The following is a 24,460-nucleotide window of genomic DNA, read 5'->3' as shown; positions in this document are numbered from 1 at the left end:
TATTCTCCTCTTGTGGTGCGTTCTGACCATAACAGTTTACGTATTGGTAAAAATGTGCCTTTGTTTGTGTGCGTATTGCTATAGTCTTTGTATAAAATCCTGCTTGTTAGCCTAATCACCGAGCAAATGTCAAGAAATCCGTAAAGCTGGATGGGAAATTATTCCTATAATAAACTTTTCAATTCATTGGTTTCGAAATAAAACCCTTAGCATTGCTATTTGGTGCTTTTTTTTTTTTCCTGGAAAGGGACCAAGACAATAAGAACTAGCAGTTTGTTTGTTGTTTTCTGTGAATATTTAAGGTAAACCTTTTGAAAGATCTTTTTTGAGCAGATAGATGTTAATCTTACTTAGTAGAAAGCCTAACTGTACAGGTGCATCTTATACATTAGAATAAAGAATATGAGTTTCAAAGAGTGAAATTCATATAGAGTCATTGCACACAGAGTGAAATATATTAGGTACTTATTCCTGTCAGTTTTAATGATTATGACAACCCAAAATTCATTAAAACAATAAAAACAGGAAATGTGGGACTACTAAAATTATCTCCATTTACTGTTGAATATACGCACTCAAAACTTGGTTAGGGCTCCTTTTACATAAATTACTGCATCAATGCAGCATGGCATGGAGGGGAACAGCCTGTGGTTCTGCTGAGGTTTCCTTTTCACTTTTGCCAGTGAATCTTTTTCTACTACATTTTTTCTTTCCACTAAACTTCCCATATATATATATATATATATATTCTTGTTGCCCCCCAGCTCAACCATCTCGTATTGGGGTTTACCCCGGTGGATGAGAGGGTCGCATCCCTACGTCTTCGGGTTGGGGACAGGTCTCTGACTGTCGTTTCAGCCTACGGGCCGAGCGGTAGTGCAGAGTACCCGGCCTTCTTGGCGTCCCTGTTGGGTTGCTGGATAGTGCCCCTCCCAGGGACTCCATTATTCTGCTGAGAGACCTCAACGCCAAACGACAGTGATACCTGGAGAGGCGTTATCGGGAGGAATGGCCTCCCCAATCTGAATCCGAGTGGTGTTTCGCTATTGGACTTCTGTGCTAGTCATGGATTGTTCATAATAAACACCATGTTCAAGCTTAAGGGTGTTCATCAGTGGCACCAGGACACCCTAGGCAGGAAGTCGATGATCGACTTTGTTGTCGTGTCATCAGACCTTCAGCCGCATGTTTTTGGCACTCGGGTGAAGAGAGGGGCTGAGCTGTCCACTGATCACCACCTGGTGGTGAGTTGGATCTGCTGGAAGAGGGGAAAGCTGGACAAACTTGACAGGCCCAAGCACATAGTGAGGGTCTGCTGGGAACATCTGGCAGAGCCTCCGGCCAGGGATGTATTCAACTCCCACCTCCGGGAGAGCTTTGACCAGATTCCGGGGGATGTTGGAGACATTGAGTCCGAGTGGACCATGTTCTCCGCATTTATTGTTGATGCTGCCCGTAGCTGTGGCCGTAAGGTCTGCGGTGCCTGTCGCGGCGGCAATCCCCAAACCCGGTGGTGGACACCGGCAGTAAGGGATGCTGTCAAGCTGAAGAAGGAGTCCTATCAGCTGTGGTTGGCTTGTGGGACTTCTGAGGCAGCTGACGGGTACCGTGAGGCCAAGGGTTCCGCGGCCCGGGCTGTGGCAGAGACAAAAACTCGGGCCTGGGAGGAGTTCGATGAGGCTATGGCGAGGAATACCGGTTGGCCTCGAAGCAATTCTAGCAAATCGTCCGGCGCCTCAGGAGGGGGAAGCAGTGCTTTGCCAACACTGTTTACAGTGGGGGTGGGGAGCTGCTGACCTCGACTGGGGACATTATCGTGCGATGAAAGGAGTACTTCGAGGGTTTCCTCTATCCTGCCATCACGCATTCCTTGGTGGAAACAGAGTCTGGGGACTCGGGGTTGGACTCTTTCATCAACCAGGATGAAGTTACCGAGGTGGTTAAAAAGCTCCACAGTGACAGGGCTTCGGGGGTGGATGAGATCCACCCTGAGTACCTCAAGTCTCTGGATGTTGTGGGGCTGTCATGGTTGACGCGCCTCTTCAGCATTGCGTCAACATTGCGTGTATACAGGTCCTTTTCAAAATATTAGCATATTGTGATAAAGTTCATTATTTTCCATAATGTCATGATGAAAATTTAACATTCATATATTTTAGATTCATTGCACACTAACTGAAATATTTCAGGTCATTTATTGTCTTAATGTGGATGATTTTGGCATACAGCTCATGAAAACCCAAAATTCCTATCTCACAAAATTAGCATATTTCATCCGACCAATAAAATAAAAGTGTTTTTAATACAAAAAACGTCAACCTTCAAATAATCATGTACAGTTATGCACTCAATACTTGGTCGGGAATCCTTTTGCAGAAATGACTGCTTCAATGCGGCGTGGCATGGAGGCAATCAGCCTGTGGCACTGCTGAGGTCTTATGGAGGCCCAGGATGCTTTGATAGCGGCCTTTAGCTCATCCAGAGTGTTGGGTCTTGAGTCTCTCAACGTTCTCTTCACAATATCCCACAGATTCTCTATGGGGTTCAGGTCAGGAGAGTTGGCAGGCCAATTGAGCACAGTGATACCATGGTCAGTAAACCATTTACCAGTGGTTTTGGCACTGTGAGCAGGTGCCAGGTCGTGCTGAAAAATGAAATCTTCATCTCCATAAAGCTTTTCAGCAGATGGAAGCATGAAGTGCTCCAAAATCTCCTGATAGCTAGCTGCATTGACCCTGCCCATGATAAAACACAGTGGACCAACACCAGCAGCTGACACGGCACCCCAGACCATCACTGACTGTGGGTACTTGACACTGGACTTCTGGCATTTTGGCATTTCCTTCTCCCCAGTCTGCCTCCAGACTCTGGCACCTTGATTTCTGAATGATATGCAGAATTTGCTTTCATCCGAAAAAAGTACTTTGGACCTCTGAGCAACAGTCCAGTGCTGCTTCTCTGTAGCCCAGGTCAGGCGCTTCTGCCGCTGTTTCTGGTTCAAAAGTGGCTTGACCTGGGGAATGCGGCACCTGTAGCCCATTTCCTGCACACGCCTGTGCACGGTGGCTCTGGATGTTTCTACTCCAGACTCAGTCCACTGCTTCCGCAGGTCCCCCAAGGTCTGGAATCGGCCCTTCTCCACAATCTTCCTCAGGGTCCGGTCACCTCTTCTCGTTGTGCAGCGTTTTCTGCCACACTTTTTCCTTCCCACAGACTTCCCACTGAGGTGCCTTGATACAGCACTCTGGGAACAGCCTATTCGTTCAGAAATTTCTTTCTGTGTCTTATCCTCTTGCTTGAGGGTATCAATAGTGGCCTTCTGGACAGCAGTCAGGTCGGCAGTCTTACCCATGATTGGGGTTTTGAGTGATGAACCAAGCTGGGAGTTTTAAAGGCCTCAGGAATCTTTTGCAGGTGTTTAGAGTTAACTCATTGATTCAGATTATTAGGTTCATAGCTCGTTTAGAGACACTTTTAATGATATGCTAATTTTGTGAGATAGGAATTTTGGGTTTTCATGAGCTGTTTGCCAAAATCATCCGTATTAAGACGATAAAAGACCTGAAATATTTCAGTTAGTGTGCAATAAATCTAAAATATATGAATGTTAAATTTTCATCATTACATTATGGAAAATAATGAACTTTATCACAATAAGCTAATATTTTGAGAAGGATCTGTATATATATTTTAAATATATTCTAATTTATTTAAATTTACTTGTATACTGTTTCCTTTGTCTTTATGTTTGTTTGTTCCTAAAACCACAGAAAACTGTTTTTTTAAACCCCCAAAATGGGTTTTCCTTTGGATGGGTAGGTTTTCAATTCAGTTTGTGGTTAAACTTGTATTACTTGGTATAAATCCAATTCGTATAAACTCAAACCTTCACTAGTCTTCTTTAAAACATCGAGTTGTCAATAGTCCTCGAGTCCTAAAATCAATTAGATTTACATGTGCATGTTTTGCAGTCTTGCATTAAATATCTGAAAGATTCCTCCAAACAGGCTATATTGGCTAGACATAAGGCCTCCAGACCTCATGTCAAACATAGTCTGTACAGTTGTTGTGCGTGCAAGCTAATGTATTGTAGTCATCTGTTTTACCTCTCTGCACTGGACACAGCTGTAAGTTGTTTAATGCACATTATCAAGGCGAGATGACAGAAATAAGGTCTGTTAGTGGTTTTGTGATGATGATTTGGATACTGGATGTACTTTAAAATAAGATCCCTGTTCCCATATTTACATTTATACTGAAAAGTATGTTTTATCTGCAGGAAATATGCAAAATGTTAAACAAAAGTGACATTTTTGTGCATTTTTTCCATTTGATTTTATTCTAATTCTTCACCTTCTGTTCTTTTTTGGTAGCAAACCAATTTCTACCAGTTACTGTCAGCTGGATGGCCTGTAAGTATGACGTGACATTACCAGCCTTTTCTCAAATAACATTGACTTATTATGTTAGTTCTTTTGAGGCTGGTTTCTTCTTTGTGAGCTTGCAGACTAAAGAAGGACCTGCAGGACCACCTGGAGAAATGGGGAAACCTGGCATACAGGTGAACAAAAAGCCATCATTTAAAAATTAAGCATGTGGATAGTGAGCATTTTTATTTTTATGATCCTTATTTTTCAGGGGCCACCTGGTGAACCTGGAGAGGAAGGACAACCAGGGATGCCAGGAGAAATGGTACACTTTTTGCAAAAAGATTATTTTAAATTGTTCCACTGTCTCTAGAATATATTTGTAGTTTAAGACCTGAAGGAATAATTTCAATGTGTTGAAATTTTACCTTTAGTTTTATTGCCATTTTAACTGTTAATTAGTAAAGTTGTGCAGGCCTGGGAAATGTGGAACCTCATACCTAATAATATCAGCTTAAATAGGTTCCAGTGTGGTGTTGAGTGCTTTAGAGGGTGGGAAATTATGCCGTCGCGTAGGGAGAGAGCCAGACACAGTGACCTTTTGAACTGCTTTAATTTAACTTCTGCGGTTGGTGCCATTTCCGAAATAAACAATAATGGCAGTTCTTCTAGCTAGTAATTTGTTGGTATTGGTCCAGAAGAGATAATCTTTTGCGTGTATATTGATAAACCTCGTGCTGCTCTCCCTCTCCAAGTAGAGCTTGGTGCTGTACCTTGGTTTTAAGTAATGGGCAAACAGGTTGAAAAGCAGGGTACTAAACACACATCCTTGTGGGATGCCTGTCCTGTCCAGAGGTTCTATTGCCAACCTGAATTCTATTTTTTTTCAGGGAGAACGTTAAGCAGCCAGTTACACTAGAGATGTCTTCAGGCCCAGGTGGTCCATTTTCGTTATTAGCTGCTGAGGGATGATTGTGCTGAATGCTAAAGGATCTAATCTCATTGTAATGAAACTGCATAGGACACCGTCAGGGTATTCAGTTCAGTCTATGTTCAGTTGATGTTGTTTTGCAGGGGGATATAGGCCTGATGGGGCCTCCAGGAAGGCCCGGGACCCCAGGGAGAGATGGGGAAGATGGAACAGATGGTCAACCTGGGACGCCTGGTCCTCCTGGATCACATGTGGGCACACACTGAATTTTAACTTGTTAACAGCCCAAAGGATACAACCATAAATCTATGGTTACAGTGTCATTTCTTAATAAAAATTTCTCCATCTTCTGTCTCACTGACATCAGGGCCTGTGGGGGTACAGAGGAGAACGAGGACCCAAAGGAGAGAAAGGAGATGAGGTGAGAATAATGATTAGTTTATAAATGACTAAAGGTTTGTCACAACCAAAAAGACAATCAGAAAATAGTCCTAAGTTAATTTAGAAATAGTGAAAATGTTTTAAAAGTTCAATAATAAATTCTGCATTTGCTTTAAAACGGGTTAGACTTAAAATGGCTTTTAAGGATTTAGTTAAGTACCTACCAGTTAAAGGTTTAGAGTAGTAAGATTTTCTTGCTATGGAGTTGCTTTTTTTTCTTAACTTTAAACATGACTGTTGATTTTAATTTAAAAAAAAATGTTCCATCTAATTATCAGTTACTGCAGTCCTTTATGTTCCACTTCATAAATTACACAGATGCACTAACCTGGACGCCTCATCAGGTCTTCAGACACCTGGCTGATCAGACATTAGTAGCATTTATTCAGTGGGGAGAAAATCAATCCATCCATCCATCCATCCTTTAGCTGAAGCATTTTTGATATATCCCGTTTTGCTGGACCCAAGTTTTAAACACCACATCCACTGAGCAGGATGGTAAGAGTGGTTGAAAACTTCTCCAAAGCTCACATTTGTAAAACTAAACATAAGAAAAGCTACTTGGGGTCACAAAGTCTCCTTAGCAACCATTAGACGACCATTTTAGGAGGCATGCCAAGAAAAAGCCATTTATGCCCAACTTTAACAAATATAAACATGTGAAGTTTGCCAATAGGCTGAATGTGGACAAAAACCCTCAGCCTCACTCTTTGGTACAGTGGAGGATCTGTGATTCTGTGGGCCTGTTTCTTCTCCAATTATCCAGGACATCTAGTTAAAGTACACGGCATCACAAACTCTTTCAAATACCGGGATGTTTTTAGAAAAATAAAATCTGGTTGACCCTGAACTGGGTTGTCACTGGGTTCTACAGCACGATCTTTGTTCTTAAATTTACCGGTTTAACAATTGCATTACATTCATATTTGCTAAGACCTGTGTTGCTGAAACGAGAGAACATTTTAAATATTAACAATGCTTTATGTGAAAGATTGACTCTCATTATAGAATGAAACGATTTGTTTTCTTTGTCTTTTCAGGGTCTTGTTGGTGATCAGGGCCCAAAGGGGGAAACTGGTGAACCTGGTGAGAAGGTATTCTTTGAAAATTTTATCCTTCCTCCATGTTCAAAGTAGCAGTAGATTTTCTGCTCATGGCTAATAAAACAGGTTTTTACAACGTAGTGCAATAAATATTGACTAAATCATGATGGGCGCCTACATAAATAATTGATTTACTCGTTAAAAACTTTGAGATTAGAGAAATAAGGAGACTTTGGTCACACCAATGTTTAGGGTTGCAAAGAGATGTTGAGTTTCTTGTTTTTACAGAATTAAACTGCCTTGTTGATCTTTGTTTTCCTTTTCTAAGATATTTGTTTTATTTTTGCCAACAGGGTGCAGCTGGGTTGCCTGGTCCACCTGGTCCCATCGGACCACCAGTGAGTATCTTCTTCTGTAAAATAAAGAACAATCTTCTTAACTCCCACTTTAACCACAAACTGCAGCAGACAGGAATCTCATTTTGGTTTCTTAAGATTTATATCTCCAAAGTCAGAAAACCCTTTGCTCATAGACCACAATTCTTTACAGTGCTGGGCAGAAGTTTTAAACCACCACTATGTTCTTGACAGTTCTTTCAAGCAGCAAAATTTTAATCTGTTGAAGTTTTCTTGATAGTTCACTGGGCTTTCTCAAGCTCCTTCAAAGACTTTCCTTGGACTTTGGTCCATTTTCTGTCCAATCTTTGTACATGGTGTTGACAGCATGTTGTACATGAGGAGTGATTAAGTGTTGGACAAAAGAAGAAGTGAAGAAAGTTGAAAAATATAAATTATCTGACAGATTAACAGCATCTGCTAGACGTTTATTTCAGAAATAGGAACAGAAATCCAATAAAACCTGAAACATGACCTGCGAGATGCAGTATCTGTTGGCTGAACTTCTGCTACATGCTACATTTTCATCTAATTTTGGGTTGGAAATTGTGTTGGTGCTAAATGTCCTGTTGTCTGTCTGTGAAGCTGTGTTGTCTATGGCAGTGGTTTCCAACCCTTTTTTGACTTGTGTATCCCCTCAGTCAAACATGTTAGCAAAAATAAAATGTACAAAAGTTTGCTGTATTTTGCACCTGGGTCCTAATAAGGCATCACACATCCAAAAATTAGCCCTACTAACTGATATTTACCCGTCATCTTGGAAATAAAATTTTAGGGGCCTGATCTTCAAAGATCCCAAATAGCGGGTGCTAATTTGCGTGCACTATAAATAAATTGCACGTGCAATAAGTGGGCGTGTTGCGTGCGATTTTCAAAGACTGTGTGTGCAATGGATAACAGGTGCAAGACAGGTGCAGACCGCCCTATTTAAATGAGGAAATTGTGTGTGCCACTGGCTGGAAGAAGAGGAAAAGCAAACAGATCCTTTGCTGTGTGGCTAGAAATATGCAGGGATTGTTACGCTGCATCATAACAAATGATCCAGTTGCTGATTTTTTTCCTTCTGTTCGGCCCTTGCTTTTCTGGACTCTTACAGTCAACTTTTGTTGTGCTACTCACAGCAGGTTTGTCATCTGCCCTGACGAGATTATTTCTCTTTTCTTGCTCGACGTAACTTGCAACAAATTGGCCAATCAATATTAACAATATAAAAGATAAATATGTCTGTTAATTAATTTGTCTCCCTTAATCTTTTAATTCCTTTCGTTCTGTTGTTTTTTTGAGAGTGTATGTTTTGAAGACTTCGGAGTTTATCATAAACAGCCACAATATTTAAGCCTGAATGTCATATTAGCAACATAAAAATAGATTGTTATTGGAGTTGCCAATCTGTATGTCATAGCATTGCCAATTTCAAAACATAGCGTCCCATGACTGGCCTGCAAAAAAGTTAAATTGAATATTTATGTACGTAAAAATAAATTATTTTCCAATATATTTTCTAAATTCGTTTTGTTTGTTTTGCCAATATTTTAATGACATTATTATTGTTTAAATTTTTTGGTACACAAAATAATTTTTAACTGCATAAACCAAACCCTCCCCTGGCATATGTTCACATTTAAACAACGTAATCAAACTGATCCAGCTCCGATTGCTCTGCAATGACATAACGTTACTGTCAATAATGCTTGTTCAGGTTAAAGCAGGCACAGTCTTTGTCACCACATGGAAATGCTGCTTAAAAATGCTGATTTTTCAACTGCTAAGAAGTGATTTTAGCATCCAGTTTGCAAATGAAGGATTTAATCAGCCTTATAATGTCTTTAGTTGTGTTCTAATAATTATATAATCAACATCAAAGTACAGTTGGTCTTTTGCATGATGTGCGATTACAGGCTGTTCGCGCTTGATCAGTTATGTGCGCATTTGGCCATGATCAGGTTTGTTCGCGTTCAGCAGATGATCTTACTGACAGCGATGTTACGCTGGAATGATGTTGAATGAAGTGTTGCAAGTTTTACCATAGGAGAAATATCATGGCTTTTGTTTGTGATTGGCTCCAAATCAGAGCTTAGATAATCCTACATAGAATCCTCTATTATCTATTTTTAATATTTTTATTTTTGACAACCCAAATCTGTTGGCACATGTACAGAAGATTCTGTCTCCCTGTCATCTGTCATTCTATCTATGTCTCCTACTGGCCAAAGTGACACCAGACATTTTGGCGTCCCAATTAGCACCTGCATTTCAAACGTGCTAAATCCAAATGCAAAAACTGTGCCAGCAAACCATTTCAGGCTTTGAAAATCGCATTGTGGATGATAAGGGATGACATTTGCATATCCTCCTCCCATGAATTTGTGCATTTGGATCATTATCATATGTTTTGCATATTCGTGAAGGCAGACACGCTAAAAAGTTTGAGCCCACAGTTCCGCTGATTTTGCACACGCAATCTGATTACCACCTCATTTGTAGATCAGCTTTGTTGACGCAAACAGGTTTGCATGTGGTTTTGTACATGCAAATCTTTTGAAGATTAGGCCCTAAATGTTTCCACGTACCCCCTGCAGTGTGCTCACGTACCACTAGGGGTACGAGTACCCCCTGTTGGAACACACTGGTCTATGGGACGTTTCAGAGATTCAGCCAAAGAAAAAGAGCCTAAAGAATAATTGTTTTGACTCAACACCGGTTCATCCTTTGCAAATACATCCTTTATAAATACACTGAAGTTTGCGTTTGTATTGTGACAAAAGTATGGACGGACGGACGGAAATTATGATTGTTATTTTATTTATCTTGTGATATGTTGGCATTTTGAATCTTCTCTGCAGGGGCACCAGGGGGTTCGAGGTGGAGAGGGACCAGAAGGGCCCGCTGGGCCTGATGTGAGTAAGGCCTTGTCTGATGACTGTGAAGATATTTCAGCCATCATCCTGACAGAGAAGAAGTCAGAAAAGTTGCTATACTACTGAGGACCTTTATAATTTGTCAAAACAAGTTGCCTGTTTGTTGTCTTGCTCAGGAGGTTTAGATGTTGACAGGACAAGGCAACTTGAATCACTTGGTCAGCTGGAGTTGTACAGGAACCTGTAGTGCCACTAACAAAGCACTAGTTGTAAGCATAAGGGACTAAGCAGGAGATGATACTTTGATTTTTATTATGTCTATCTCTCTTTGCATCTGAGGCTTGTACAAGAAGGCTAGGGAGTTCTGCGTTGTCTTTGGATATAGGTGAGGCATGTTCCTTGCAGAGGCAGACACCAGACACAGGGTTCTGAGTTGTGGAGAGACCTTTGAGCATTTATTTCATCCAGCAATGCTTCTTCTCACATCTTACAGGCAGTAAATGTAAACTGTTAGGAATATGCCAGTCTGCAGGCAAAAACCTCAGAGCTACAGTGTCTCCACTTGGACAAGCAGAATGGCTGCATTTCCAGTGAGGGCACAGAACAAGAGCACCCTCTACTGGAACATCTTTTTTAACCACCCTACAATTACAATAGTTTTTCTTAAATATAACAACTATTAATCCACAATCTGTAGAGCACTATTTAACTTATGCTGTTTCATGTCTTTCGCCAGGGGGAGAGCGGACTGAATGGCCCCTCAGGTCCCCAAGGGCCACCGGTAAGAATACCGTTGAGTGACAAATATTTGTTTCCTCTTAAAACCAAATGTTTTTGCTGTGTTTTAAACTTCCTACTGTATAAAATCATAAAATACCTTATTTCTTTTGCAGGGTGCACCAGGTTTGACTGGACGAGTTGGTGCTCAAGGATTTAATGGCTCAAGGGTACTGAACGTGAAATTTTATAATTTTTTTTATTTGCCCACAAGTTTAACATGATTTCCACCTTCAGCAGTAATAACTCCCAGTAGTCGTTTTCTGAATGACTTCATCAGTGTCTCACATCCTTTCGCAGCATTTCAGTCACATTGAGGTTTGGACTTTGACTAGGTCATTGCAGCACCTTATTTATTTTCTATTTCAGTTTGCTCCTGTGTGTGTTGTCCTTGTGCTGTTAATAATGAATAACGAGGAGTTGATGGTTTACTCAGAGACCTGTTCTGGTGGCAACACACCAAGCAGCACAAAGCATCATTCTGTCACCACCGTGCCTAATAGCTGGAATGAGGTGTTTGTGCTGATATTCTGTTTGGTTTTCTGCAAACACGGGGCAGTGCCAAACATCTCCACTTTGGTCTCATCTGTCCAAAGGACATTGTTCCTGAAGTCCAAACCATACCTAGTTGTTCAGTCTTTTTCTAGTTGTTGGTATGAACTTGCATTGCACGGTCTAACTGAGGTGGATGTCCAGAACTCTGAAGACTGGTAGCTGTCTAAATAGAAGTAGAAAAAACAACGTAATTTTGTTTGGAAAATGTCTTTTAACCTTTCCCAGGTTTTTAGACATTAACAACTGCCTCTTCAAGGTAATTTCTCATATGTTTCTCTATGGCACAGCTCTATACTCTATGTTTCCAGACCAGCAAACTGTCCAAAACTGGTGCTTTTATATAGGTGATCACATTTGCTGATGATGAATTAAGTGCTTTAATTAGCAGCTCCCAGCTCCTACTTTTTCATGACTTTATTTTTTCTTTGACTGTAAATCAATGTTTTGGTTTTATTCTAGCTTTAAATGTCCCAGCTGGTTGTGGAGTTCATCAAGGCAGCATCCTAATCCCCTTTCACTTTGCTGCTGATACACCTGAATTTCCTCACTGTGGGACTATAAAGGATATTTCTATTCTACTTTTTTGTGACCGAATTTTAGAAACATTATTGTCCCCTCTGGTTGTCTTGTTGCTCTAAAGATGTATCTTCCTCTTCTAGAATGGAGTCATTCTCCGTTTCCTGATTTGCAAATGTAGAAAAAGAAAAGTCTCCTTATTTGTTCCCGTTGTAGTTCAGTTAGTTTCATATTGTGGCGTGTTTGTTACAAAGGGATTTTAACTAGGTTTTCTTTGACATTGCCTACATAAATGTGTAAACTTAAGCTTTATTGATCTCATTAAGGTTTAGGCGTACCTCTTGATCCAACACATTTAAACAGCAATATACTCTTCATTGTATATTTCAGTTGGTTGGTCTTGATCGGTCGGAAATAAGAAACACTGATCACATCAGTCTACCTGCGCTGGGTTTTGTCCACCTCCTTTTCATCATATGATTAAAGAGTCAACACCTTAATGAACTAAACTTTTGCCTACCAGTAGTAACTCCAAAGTCTGGGAACCAGTTTCTGTTTAATATTTGTGGATGTGGGCTGATAATCAGAGGTATTTGAGCCTTGATGATAAACTTCACTAAATGGAAGAAACGGCCCATAATTTAAGACTGTTAACCCTATCCATAAAGTCCTTCTCTTTGCCCTGGACTTTTTGTTCTAGATGATCAGAATATTTTCTTTATTTCTTTTTACTTTATTTTATTTGATGATATTTTGTTTAATACTGTATTTTCCAGCTTACTGGAGGTTTGGTAATTATTGCTTCTATGTCTTATAATTTGTGCAACACTTTAGTCACCCGAGGTTTTGAATGTGTTACAGAAATAAACACTGAATTGACCAGCACTGATGTTAAAAAGAACAGCTTGACCCGAATGTCTAAACTTGTTGAACTGATTGCTTTCTTTGTGTATAAAACGTTGCTTGTTTCCTTCTAGGGAGAAATGGGACCAGCTGGTGGTGTGGGCCCCCAAGGTCCTCGGGTACAAAACCTTGCTTGTTTATTTACTTGCTGCAGATATTCAACTTTTTTCATGTTTGGACTCTGGCTTGGATGTAAAATGCATTCACTTAATTCTAACCAGGGGCCTCCAGGTTTAGAGGGACAGATTGGACCTCCAGGACATAGAGGACCACAAGTGGGTACAGATTTTTTGGGTTGTTGTTCAACTTGCTGCAGGGGTTTAAAGCTACTCTATATGCATCTTAACAGGGTCATTCAGGACTGATGGGTGCTGCTGGGCCAAAAGGAGACCCTGTAAGTTTGTCCCATGATTTTATATCACCAAAGTATTTTTATGTTATATTGATTTAATATTCTTCAAATATCAGGGGTATAAGCAGCATCAGTGATAAAAACTCTTTACTTATCTTAATTGCATTTCATTTAGGCAGAACAAACTAACAAAAGTATTCATCGCTCTTGAACTTTTCCACATTTTCTAACATTGTAACCACAAACTTCTATATATTACATTGAAGCAGTGCATTATAGTAAAATGGAAGGAAAAATGTAGTTTTCAAAATTTTAGAAGGACGTTTGTACCTAGCCCCCAAGTACAACAAGCTGCCTTCAGAAGACACCTAAAAAGTGTCCACCTGTGTGAAATTTTAAATCAGTGTAAATCCAGCTGTTCTGTTTCTGGTCTCGGAGAGAAGAACCAGAATCATAAAGACTAAGGAGCACAGCGGACAGGTCAGGGAGGAAGTTGTGGAGAAGTTTAAAGCCAAGCCTACCAAGACATGGCCATCCACCTAAAATAACAGGCTAGCAAGGAGAGCATTAATCAGAGAAGTAGCCAAGAGGCCCATGGCAATACTGGAGGAGCTGCAGAGATCCACAGCTCAGGTGGGAGAATCTGTCAACAAGATAAGTATTCGTTTTGCAATCCACAAATCTGCCTTTTTATGAAAGAGGGTTGAGAAGAATGCCATGATACGTCGTGTTACCATTCTTCCATGAGCCATGCAGCTGTTGCAGTCCGTCCTGTCCTGGTTTGTGGATGAGCCAAACCACATTGAGATGGACGAAGACAGGACAGACTTAATTATGGCAGTGTAGAAAATGACCAGCAGCTCCTGTGGAAGGTTGTACTTATTGAGTTGCTGCAGGAAGTACAGTGTCTGCTGGACGTTCTTCCAAACAATGTTTATTTGTGAGGATCACCTCACTCAGGTCTTGAGAAAGGCTGGTTCCTAGGAACCAGAAGTGGTCCACAGTAGACACAGTGTTGTTGAGGATGGTGAGGGGAGGGAGTTCTCTGAAAGTCCACCCTCATCTCCACTGCGTTGAGCGGGTTAATCTCCAGGTGATTCTGAACACCAGTGGACCAGCCAATCCACCTCCTGTCTGTATGCAGACTCATCTCTGCCCTGATTCAGTCCACTCCCAGTGGGGTCATCTGTAACTTTACACAATAAAATACGAAAAACCTTTAAGATTGCAAAGTATTGCATGATAACAAAACAATTTTTAAATACAAGTGTAAAGAGCAAACCATCCCTATAGTGACACATGGTGGTGGCAGCATAATGCTGAGTAAGACTGAGTTTAAAAAATAACTAAAATAAAATAGACTTTACTGATCTCACAATGGAGAAATTGTGCTCTGCCTTTAACCCTTGAGCCAATCCCTCAGGGAGCAGAGGACTGCCACTGTGCGGTGCCCAGGGGCTAAGGGTCTTGCTCAGGGACCCAGAGTGGCAGGCTATGGGATTCAAACCTGGGTACTGGTGGCCTCCTAGGGACGCAGATGCCCCGCTCTCTAACTACTAGGCCACCACTCCCCCACTGAACTATTGAACTATTTTGCAAAAGATAATTGTAAAAAAGCCAAAAATACAAATGCAGGCCACACTTTTCAGATTTTTCATTGTAAAAACTATTTACAAAACCACATTCTCCTTTAACTTCATAATTATTCACTACTTGGTGTTGGTCTATTACATAAAGTCAGCATAAAGTTTACTGAATCGTAACAAGATGTGAAAAAGTCCAATGTGAATGTGAAAATTCCTCTGAGTCCAGCTAAAATCGTATTTTCTGTTTGCACCACTGTGGTAACTTTGTAATTTCTTGTAGAATCCTTAGGAAGTTATTGTTGGTCGCATCACTGATCCATCCGTTGAGCTTAGGAGCCGTTATATTCTTGAATGATTTATAGTTCAGAGTTAAGAGGCCTAAAAAACAACCATAATTTACATTAAAAGAAAATGTATTAAAAAGCAGCCTGAGTCTAAAGGAAAACTCTGATAGATGCTTATAAAGCCTGAAGAACTAATGATCACTGCCACTTACCGGCTGATTGGAAGGAAAATATAAAGAAATAAGGGTGGCCCCAATTTTGCAGTTGCCAGGTTTAACCATATGAATGCATAAATACTTCAGTATACTTTCATTGCTTGTCAGTTTTTCTTATTACTTTCTTATGTTTGTCTCAGGGACCTGTGGGCCCAATGGGCCCTCGGGGGGATCCTGGCTTTGAGGGCCCCATGGTGAGTTCAGTTAAAAAAATGACTTTGATTTCCAGTTGGTTTTGGGTATTTGTAACTGGTTCTGTAAGATTTGTCCTAAAATACAAGGAGTTTATGGCCACAATGTTCGCTTGAGTAGGAAGAATATTGGAGGTAATGGTGCTGCGTCACACTGCCATCTGTTGGTCAAACTCTGTCAGTGGAGCCTAACTCAATGCTTCATACACACACTATTGTTTGTTGCTCCCTCTTTTTTTACCAACTTCTTTTGGACATTAAGATGTCCTTTATTTTGATATTTCATGAATTAATGGTGGCCTGTTGAATACTTGAGTCAATTCCTGCTGAGTGACATTTAGAAGCCACATTATCCTTTTTTACTGTATTATTTTACTTGTTTTTATTTATATTTTAATGTGATTATTATTGTTGCTGTTGTTTCTAATCTTTACTGGCATTTCAAGACTTGTGTTTCCATTTTGACAGGGTTTGCCAGGGAGACAGGGTCATGTGGGGTTTCCAGGAGTCATGGTGGGCGATGATTTAGATCTACTGATGATTTTGTGTCAACATCTGGTTGGTTAAGATTGATTATCCATATTTTCTGTCTTGACAGGGTAAAAGAGGACCCGATGGGGACAAGGGGGATGCAGGATCCAAAGGCGACAAAGTAGGAACCAACAACAATTAGCATCTTAATTTCTTGTTAATGGCTGTAGTTTGCTTTGTAATATGAAAACAGCCACATTTATTTATTTTAAAGAAGATTTTAAAGAAACCTTGGTGGAAACAACTTTAGCTTGGAGAAAATTAACTGTAATTTGTATTATTTTGTTTGATTCTTTCCAGTCTAGATTAGAACCTCTTTGAAAAAAAGATACCTTTTGGTACCTCCAGATTCAGTAGTATTCATCATATTACCATTTGGTGGTAGTCACTGAATGCCAGGTATGGTAGATAGGAGGAGGACATTCAGGCCTGTAACCTTGAAGGCCGTATTCTCTATAAAACCACCTCTCTCATTGATGAATCAGATAAGTGCTTGATCAATAGTTCTCCAGGTTTTCTGAAGCTCTTTCAGTTTTTCTTTGGACTTCAACTGCTTCTTCACTCACCAGAGAAACATTTAATTTTTGTTTAAGCACCTAACTCTCCCAACCCAAAGACAAAGCATTATGTCAAAGAAAAAACCTGAAAGACCTTCAGGAAGCCCGATGAACAACTTGATGTGGTGAAGATGACTTCTTGAAGTTTAAACCAAGCATCAGAACGAGAAATAAGAGAGGCTGGTGCCTTAGAAGGTGGTCTGAGTGTTTCACAAACTGCTGATCCACTGGGATTTTCATGCAAAGCCTTCTCTCAGGTTCACAGAGAAAACAGGTAGCATCTAGTAAGCTGGGTTGTCCTGCCGTGCTGCAACAGTTCAGGCTGGTAGCGGTCAGGTAATGGTGTGGGGATTATTTTCTCGTATCGGCATTAACTTTGCAATTCTATCATCTCAATATAAACCAAACTCTCTGAGGATTGTTTCTGACATCTTGCTGAATAAGAGCTGTGAAGAATTACGGCAGTTCTGAGGGGGAAAGGGGGTCAAACTTGGCCTGATTTGCATGTCTGCTGTGAGGCTTTCACGCCTCCTCAGAAAGGGTCTAAAGACCATTCTCAGCACTTGCCCATACCAACTCAACCTGCTTTAATGTGGAGGAGCAGTGAAGAGATCCTCCATAACAGGAAACACTTCCTGTCTCTAAGGCTGAGGACAGAGGCCCTGTAAAGGAATCTTATTTCTGCTGCTTGTATTCAGAGTCAGATCTGCTCTGACCAATCAGGGCGGTTGTCACACCACATGCTTGGAAATGTTCTAGAGCGTCTGGTAGCAGAATGCGAAGACTGATGTCTTCTTATGTTAGGAATGGTTTCCTCTCAAATAAGAACCAAGTAAATTGAAAACCCTTTACTGATATGTGATGTGATGCTGAGATGTTGCTATCAGATTTAGATTTGAAGCTTCTTCGAACAAATCGACTCCTTGTTGTCCGCTTCTAACCAAAGATTTACTGACCAGTCTATTCTTGGTTGTTAGGAAAACAAGTACAGTGTTTGTTTTCTTTGTCTTTCAGGGAGTTCAAGGGGCCACAGGCATTAGGGGCCCTCAGGGAGAGAGGGGCCCCATTGGTTTACCAGGGTTCCCAGGGGTCAGTGGCCCACCTGGCCGTAGAGGTGCTGAGGTAACGTTTGAAGGACTGTAATAATAATAATAATAATAATAATAGAAATCTACAGTAGCTGATAAAAGTATTCATACCACTCAGACTTTTCTCACATTTTGTCAAATTAAAACAACAAACTACAATGTGTTTGTGATTTTAGAAAAGTACAGAATAATTGTAAAGTGGAAAATAAATTAAGGCCACTAGTACCTTAAATAATTTAGGGACAAAGCCAGCAGCACTGTGAGGGTCATGTTCTTTGATTTCTCCAGAACATTTAACACAATCCAACCTGATTTGCTTTGTAAGAAACTCAAAAAGAATCAAGTGGAGGCCTCAACGATCTCCTGGATCAAAGACTGACAAACAGACCACAGTTTTTGAGACCGCTGGTGGTTGATTGCTTTCTGGCATGTTGTAGAAACAATCATCTCATCGTGAACATGAATAAAGCAAAGGAGATGATTGTAGATTTGAAGAGAAAAAGGAATCGGTCAAACATTATTTCCATCATGGGAGAAGAGGTGGAGGTGGTGGAGGAGTATAAATACCTCGGTGTTCACCTGGACAACAGACTAGAGTGGAGATGCAACTGTGAAGCCATCTACAAGAAGGGACAGAGCAGACTGTACTTCTTGAGGAAGCTTAGGTCCTTTGGTGTTTGCAGCAAGATGCTGCATATCTTCTATAAGTCTGTTGAGGAGAGCACAGAGCCAGTGACCTAAAACATCTCACCAAGGCTGGTTCAGTTCTGGGGACTCCTCTGGAACCTCTGGAGGTCATTGTGCAAAGGATTCTTCATAAAATGAAGAACATTATGGAGAACTCTGAGCATCCTCTTCATCAGACTATTATACAACAACAGAGTGTCTTCAGTCAGAGGCTTCTTCAGATCCACTGTTAGACAGAGCTACAGGAGATCTTCCCTGCCCACAGCCGTCAGCATCTACAACGGCTCTTTAAAGAAACCTACATAATATGAGCTAAAACAACATTTAATTTCCCTTTGAGATGAATAAAGTATTTTTTATTTTAATTGAATTTAGATCAAAGCATATCCATGCATTAGAATGGTCCAATCAAAGTCCAGACCAAAATACAGCTGAGAATTTGTGACAAGACTTGAAACTAGATGTTCACAGATGTTCTCCATTCAATCTACCTCCAGTAATCACCGATGAAGGTGGATCGACAAGTTATTAACCCTTTTCATCCTCATTCCTTCTCACAATTACAGTAAGCAGACATGTTCTGGTCTAAAATATAAAATGCATAAACATTAGTAGTTATAATGAGACAAATGCAAAAGTTGAAGGGGGATGAAGAGTTTCACCCTGGATTGTACTTCGTCATCTTTTTCTTCAGTGTGTTTCATCAGGAATAATTATTTGGTTATCCTCCTTAACCCGTCATCTCCGCAGTCTTGTTGTTGGTAGAAAAGAAAACCAGGAGGAGCTTGACTGATCTGACTTTTTCTCATTCAGGGGATGGACGGTGAAACAGGCCTGCAAGGCAAACAGGGCGGCCCGGGGGTTAAGGTCAGTGACGATCTGTGTATCTTCAACCAGACCAGGTACAGCCCTCTTCTACTTTTAATGGCACTCCTGCAGCGTGACCTCACAGCAAAATATTCAGAAAAAAGTTTTAAACATGGCACTCACAGTGCTTTGATTGGCTGTTGTTTGCCATGATCCCGTCCCTAGCTCCTGATGAAAGCAGTTCTTTCCCTTAGAACCACCAGCGAACTGGTGTGACTTCGAGGATAGCGCTGGTTTCTGGTGCTTCGGCTGGGGAAACACAAAGAACTGGTGCCTAGTAAGGTCTAACTCTGGGTTTTTCCACTGGTTTAGTGGAAGGGGCCCCAGTTTTTTGCTGAAAAGCTCTATCTTAGTTTATCTGTCAAAAGCACACAGTTCCAGTTAGTTAAATTCGGAAACTTCATTTGTCATGGTTGGCCCAGGACAAAAGGCTGTTTTTAGCTTGTAGATCACATCTAATGATTGTTATGGAGCCTTGGAGACCCAAATGGTCACTCGTTGCTGGAGTTCTTCTACAGAGAGCTTTGGAGGTTTATTTTACATGCTAGTTTCAGCTCTGAATGTAGATATGGGCATGTTTCAACCAGCAGCACATTCTTGTCATTATTTCTAAATTAGTGATATCGGTACTAACCTGAATGACAACTTTCACTTTTTCTTGTGTTTCCCATTTTGAAGACTGGGTAACAGAAACTGGGCTCTGTGTCACCACAGATACAGAAAATCATAATTACTCATTAAAGGTTTACCGATTCTGTGATTAACCTAAAAAGTAAAGTAAAAATTAAAAAAACGATTTAGTTGTGATTAGTTAATAAGAAAAGTTAGGGGCACCAGTGGTTTTGTTAAAAACTATTTCTTAATAGGTTTTTTTCCTAACTGAATTAAAGGCTAAATTTCTCTACATTTTACAGTGTGATGTTATTCTAAAATATAAATATAAATACTTTTTTTTATCAGGGATGCCAATAATTGTGGTGGGTGCTGTACACATGTATAGAAGAATGCACATATTAAATAACTTATAATCACTTATTAAAGGATGCTTATAAGCTATTAACCTCTATGTGTCGGGGCGTGACATTTTGGGACTTTGTTTGTGGCTTTGTGTTTGTTTACCTTCTGCTTAGATGTTTCTATTTTGGGTTTGGTAACCTTTGTTCTCCTTGGATTCTTTAGTTTAGTTTCTCATTTAATATCTCTGTGTTTATTTATGATAGGTATTTGTTCTCTTTCTTAGTCTAGTTTCTCAGTTCTGTTTCAGTCTCCCTTTTTAGGTTAGCTTTAGTTATTGTTTTCTTTTGGTTTCCTAGTTCTCACGTTTTCTGTTTTCCTTTCCTCTTATTTCAGTCAGTGTTAGTTTAGGTTTTGTTTATCTTACGGTCAGGTTTTCTTTATGGATTCTTTGTTAATATTTAATTCAATTCAATTCAGTTTTATTTATATAGCGCCAATTCACAACACATGTTGTCTCAAGGCTCTTCACAACAGTCAGGTACATACATTCCAATTAATCCTAACAATTGAACAGTGCAGTCGGAGTTAGCTTTTTATTCAAATTGGATAAAAAGTTTTTCTATCTAAGGAAACCCAGCAGATTGCATCCAGTCAGTGACTTGCAGCATTCACTCCTCCCGGATGAGCATGTAGAGACAGTGGACAGTCACTGGCGTTGACTTTGCAGCAATCCCTCATACTGAGCATGCATGTAGCGACAGTGGAGAGGAAAAACTCCCTTTTAACAGGAAGAAACCTCCAGCAGAACCAGGCTCAGTGTGAGCGACCATCTGCCACGACCGACTGGGGGTTTGAGAGAACAGAGCAGAGACACAAACAGAACAAATAAGCACTGATCCAGGAGTACTCTCTATGGGAAGGAAAAGTAAATGTTAATGGATGTAGCTCCTTTAGTCGTTTCACCTAGAAAGAAAGAACAGATAAACTCTGAGCCAGTTTTCAAGGTTAGAGTCTGAAAGAGAGCACATATAATTAGTTACAGTAAAAGCTCAGTCAATTTCCATGTCTAGGAGAAAGAAAGGTTTAAACACTGAAGGACAGCTCGGATGATTTCCCTCTCCAGAAAGGTGTCACAGGCAGACACAGAGCCAGGCCAGGTGTAGCTTCTAGGAAGAGAAAAGAGAGAACAAGGTTAAAAGCTGAAATAACAGCAAACAATGCAAAATTGGAGAGTAGTGTGAGAATGTAGCGAAAAGGGTGAAAGTGGTCGTTATGTCCTCCAGCAGCCTAAGCCTATAGCAGCATAACTACACAGATAGTTTCAGTTCAGATTAGGTTGTAGTGTTTATTCTATTCCCTGTAGTTTTTCAGTTCACTTTAGTTAATGACTTTTCTAGGTTCTTATGTTGCTTTTGGTTATTTATCTTCGTCCATAGTTTTGCTTAGATCTGTTTCCCTGAGTTTTGTTATCCAGTCCCTTTCTTATAGTGTGCTTTTGTAGTCAGGTTCCCTTTGGTTATGTTATTGTCAAGCTCCTCTCGTGTTCCCCTTTTCTAGTTTGGTCTCCATAGCAACTATTCACATTCCCTCAGTTCTCTACAGCCTGGTCCACACCTGATTTCTATCTCCCCTGAATTCCTACCTCTCATTCTCATTGGTCCATACTCCACTTCCCTCTGTTTATGTGCTCTCTGGTTGTGTTTGTCCTTCGCTGGTTCCTTCCTTTACTACACCGTTCTCTACCCTCGACTATGCCTAAGTGTTTCTATGTTCCCTGCACAGTCTCTTGTGTAAGTTTTGAACTTCGACTTATTGTCTAGTACCTGCAGTGCTTTGATTTGTTTTGAAAACCTTTGGAATTAAACTTGAAGATGCTTACAAACATGCTGCTGCCAAGCTCTTGTTTGCACTTTGGTCCGATCCAAACCCAGAGGGTGACACTATGATTTATTTCCCCATCTGTGCCCTGATGTGAGGTGTAATTGGTTTGTAGTTGGTGGTCTCTGTACCCCGCCTGGAAGAAATGAAACATCGTTTGTATAAATTATGTAATTTAATTTGACATCAAATCAGGCTTATACTCTGACCTTCTTGAAGGGGAACAGAGGACAAGATGGACGTCATGGAAAACCTGGACCGAGAGGAAATAAGGTTAACCTGACAGAAAATATGTGTAATACATTTAATTTTTTTTCATCAAACTGCCTATGACTCGTGTATAACTTATAATTTATCCTGGCTTCACTTTCTTCTTGCGTTTTCTCCAGGGTTTAGGTGGACTGAGGGGCCACCCTGGCCAACCAGGCCCAACGGTAAGTCAGTAGTTCCACAAAACTTTGGATGTGTTCGAATTGATAAAAATACTTAATGTTAGTTTAAAAACAATGTCTGGAGGTTTGCATTTCTATGTTTTTAGCATGAAACTTATAAAATACTAGCAACAGAAACTTGTGTCCTTAACTATGTAAATATTGGAAATAAACCTGTTAAATAACAAGACACAGCGACAACCAGCCTGTTAGATTATCCATGGTGGGGTAGTTAAATTGTCTTTGTTAAACTTGGATTTTGTATAATATTGTGCTTATGTTGTGCAAAAGTATTCAACCACTCATCCTTTCTCTACAGTAACAAGATTTTCCTCTTTTAAAGTGATAATCCTGAGCTTTCTGAAGGTCTAGCTATGGTTTTGCTTTGGCCTTTGGCTGCATTTGTAACCATTTTCTGTCCTGCCCTGTAAGCAAACCATTAGAGAATAATTTGCCATCTGTGCTGGGAAAAATTAGGAAAGTGGAGAAACAAAAGATCAAATGTCAAGCCTGTAAAATCTATCTTCAGAAGAAGGATAGTATCTGAAAGATATCTTTAAGTAACTGGAAAAAACCCAATAAAGACCCGACACTGGACCATCATCTTTCAGTTGATCTTCAGCTGTTTGATTAATTTTCAGCTGAACCTCTTTGGTTATCACCTTGTCAGAAATCAAATCCTACGGATGTGATTATGTTTTAGATTTGAGCATTTTAGGAAATATTTGGCTAGGGAATTAATTTCTCTGGATGGTATTACTTTGACGTCTAATGCCACTTTAAAGAACCTTGGAGTCGTTTTTAATCAGGATTCGTCTTTTTGTTCGCATATAAAACAAGTTTCTAAAGCCGCTTTTTATGTTGGAAACGTCACTAAAATCAGAAATATTCTTTCACAGGATGATCCAAGAGAATGGGTTGTTTTACATCTACAGGTCCTTCTCAAAAAATTTGCATATTGTGATAAAGTTCATTATTTTCCATAATGTCATGATGAAAATTTAACATTCATATATTTTAGATTCATTGCACACTAACTGAAATATTTCAGGTCTTTTATTGTCTTAATACGGATGATTTTGGCATACAGCTCATGAAAACCCAAAATTCCTATCTCACAAAATTAGCATATTTCATCCGACCAATAAAAGAAAAGTGTTTTTAATACAAAAAACGTCAACCTTCAAATAATCATGTACAGTTATGCACTCAATACTTGGTCGGGAATCCTTTTGCAGAAATGACTGCTTCAATGCGGCGTGGCATGGAGGCAATCAGCCTGTGGCACTGCTGAGGTCTTATGGAGGCCCAGGATGCTTTGATAGCGGCCTTTAGCTCATCCAGAGTGTTGGGTCTTGAGTCTCTCAACGTTCTCTTCACAATATCCCACAGATTCTCTATGGGGTTCAGGTCAGGAGAGTTGGCAGGCCAATTGAGCACAGTTATACCATGGTCAGTAAACCATTTACCAGTGGTTTTGGCACTGTGAGCAGGTGCCAGGTCGTGCTGAAAAATGAAATCTTCATCTCCATAAAGCTTTTCAGCAGATGGAACCATGAAGTGCTCCAAAATCTCCTGATAGCTAGCTGCATTGACCCTGCCCTTGATAAAACACAGTGGACCAACACCAGCAGCTGACACGGCACCCCAGACCATCACTGACTGTGGGTACTTGACACTGGACTTCTGGCATTTTGACATTTCCTTCTCCCCAGTCTTCCTCCAGACTCTGGCACCTTGATTTCCGAATGACATGCAGAATTTGCTTTCATCTGAAAAAAGTACTTTGGACCACTGAGCAACAGTCCAGTGCTGCTTCTCTGTAGCCCAGGTCTGGGGAATGCGACACCTGTAGCCCATTTCCTGCACACGCCTGTACACGGTGGCTCTGGATGTTTCTACTCCAGACTCAGTCCACTGCTTCCGCAGGTCCCCCAAGGTCTGGAATCGGCCCTTCTCCACAATCTTCCTCAGGGTCCGGTCACCTCTTCTCGTTGTGCAGCATTTTCTGCCACACTTTTTCCTTCCCACAGACTTCCCACTGAGGTGC

At 40.5% G+C, this 24,460-nt stretch overlaps 1 protein-coding gene across 2 annotated transcripts in view; it reads left to right on the top strand.

Annotated features, from left to right (window-relative positions):
• si:ch211-196i2.1 (collagen alpha-1(I) chain) overlaps positions 1 to 24,460 on the top strand; it is a 153,864-nt gene that overhangs the window by 76,345 nt on the left and 53,059 nt on the right. For both annotated transcript variants that reach the window (XM_047371699.1, XM_047371700.1), the window contains 20 exons: positions 4,374 to 4,412; positions 4,508 to 4,561; positions 4,639 to 4,692; positions 5,442 to 5,549; positions 5,666 to 5,719; positions 6,780 to 6,833; positions 7,136 to 7,180; positions 10,021 to 10,074; positions 10,772 to 10,816; positions 10,929 to 10,982; positions 12,861 to 12,905; positions 13,008 to 13,061; positions 13,136 to 13,180; positions 15,364 to 15,417; positions 15,883 to 15,927; positions 16,013 to 16,066; positions 17,517 to 17,624; positions 19,091 to 19,144; positions 22,199 to 22,252; positions 22,369 to 22,413. In XM_047371699.1, coding sequence (XP_047227655.1) covers positions 4,374 to 4,412; positions 4,508 to 4,561; positions 4,639 to 4,692; positions 5,442 to 5,549; positions 5,666 to 5,719; positions 6,780 to 6,833; positions 7,136 to 7,180; positions 10,021 to 10,074; positions 10,772 to 10,816; positions 10,929 to 10,982; positions 12,861 to 12,905; positions 13,008 to 13,061; positions 13,136 to 13,180; positions 15,364 to 15,417; positions 15,883 to 15,927; positions 16,013 to 16,066; positions 17,517 to 17,624; positions 19,091 to 19,144; positions 22,199 to 22,252; positions 22,369 to 22,413 — 1,119 coding nt within the window. The remainder of the gene's footprint in view (positions 1 to 4,373; positions 4,413 to 4,507; positions 4,562 to 4,638; positions 4,693 to 5,441; positions 5,550 to 5,665; positions 5,720 to 6,779; positions 6,834 to 7,135; positions 7,181 to 10,020; positions 10,075 to 10,771; positions 10,817 to 10,928; positions 10,983 to 12,860; positions 12,906 to 13,007; positions 13,062 to 13,135; positions 13,181 to 15,363; positions 15,418 to 15,882; positions 15,928 to 16,012; positions 16,067 to 17,516; positions 17,625 to 19,090; positions 19,145 to 22,198; positions 22,253 to 22,368; positions 22,414 to 24,460) is intronic.

The sequence above is a fragment of the Girardinichthys multiradiatus genome, chromosome 8 (genome assembly GCF_021462225.1).
Source record: "Girardinichthys multiradiatus isolate DD_20200921_A chromosome 8, DD_fGirMul_XY1, whole genome shotgun sequence".
NCBI classification, from domain to species: domain Eukaryota; kingdom Metazoa; phylum Chordata; class Actinopteri; order Cyprinodontiformes; family Goodeidae; genus Girardinichthys; species Girardinichthys multiradiatus.
Note: the sequence above shows the minus strand (reverse complement) of the source record. Positions and strands in the feature narration are given on the sequence as shown.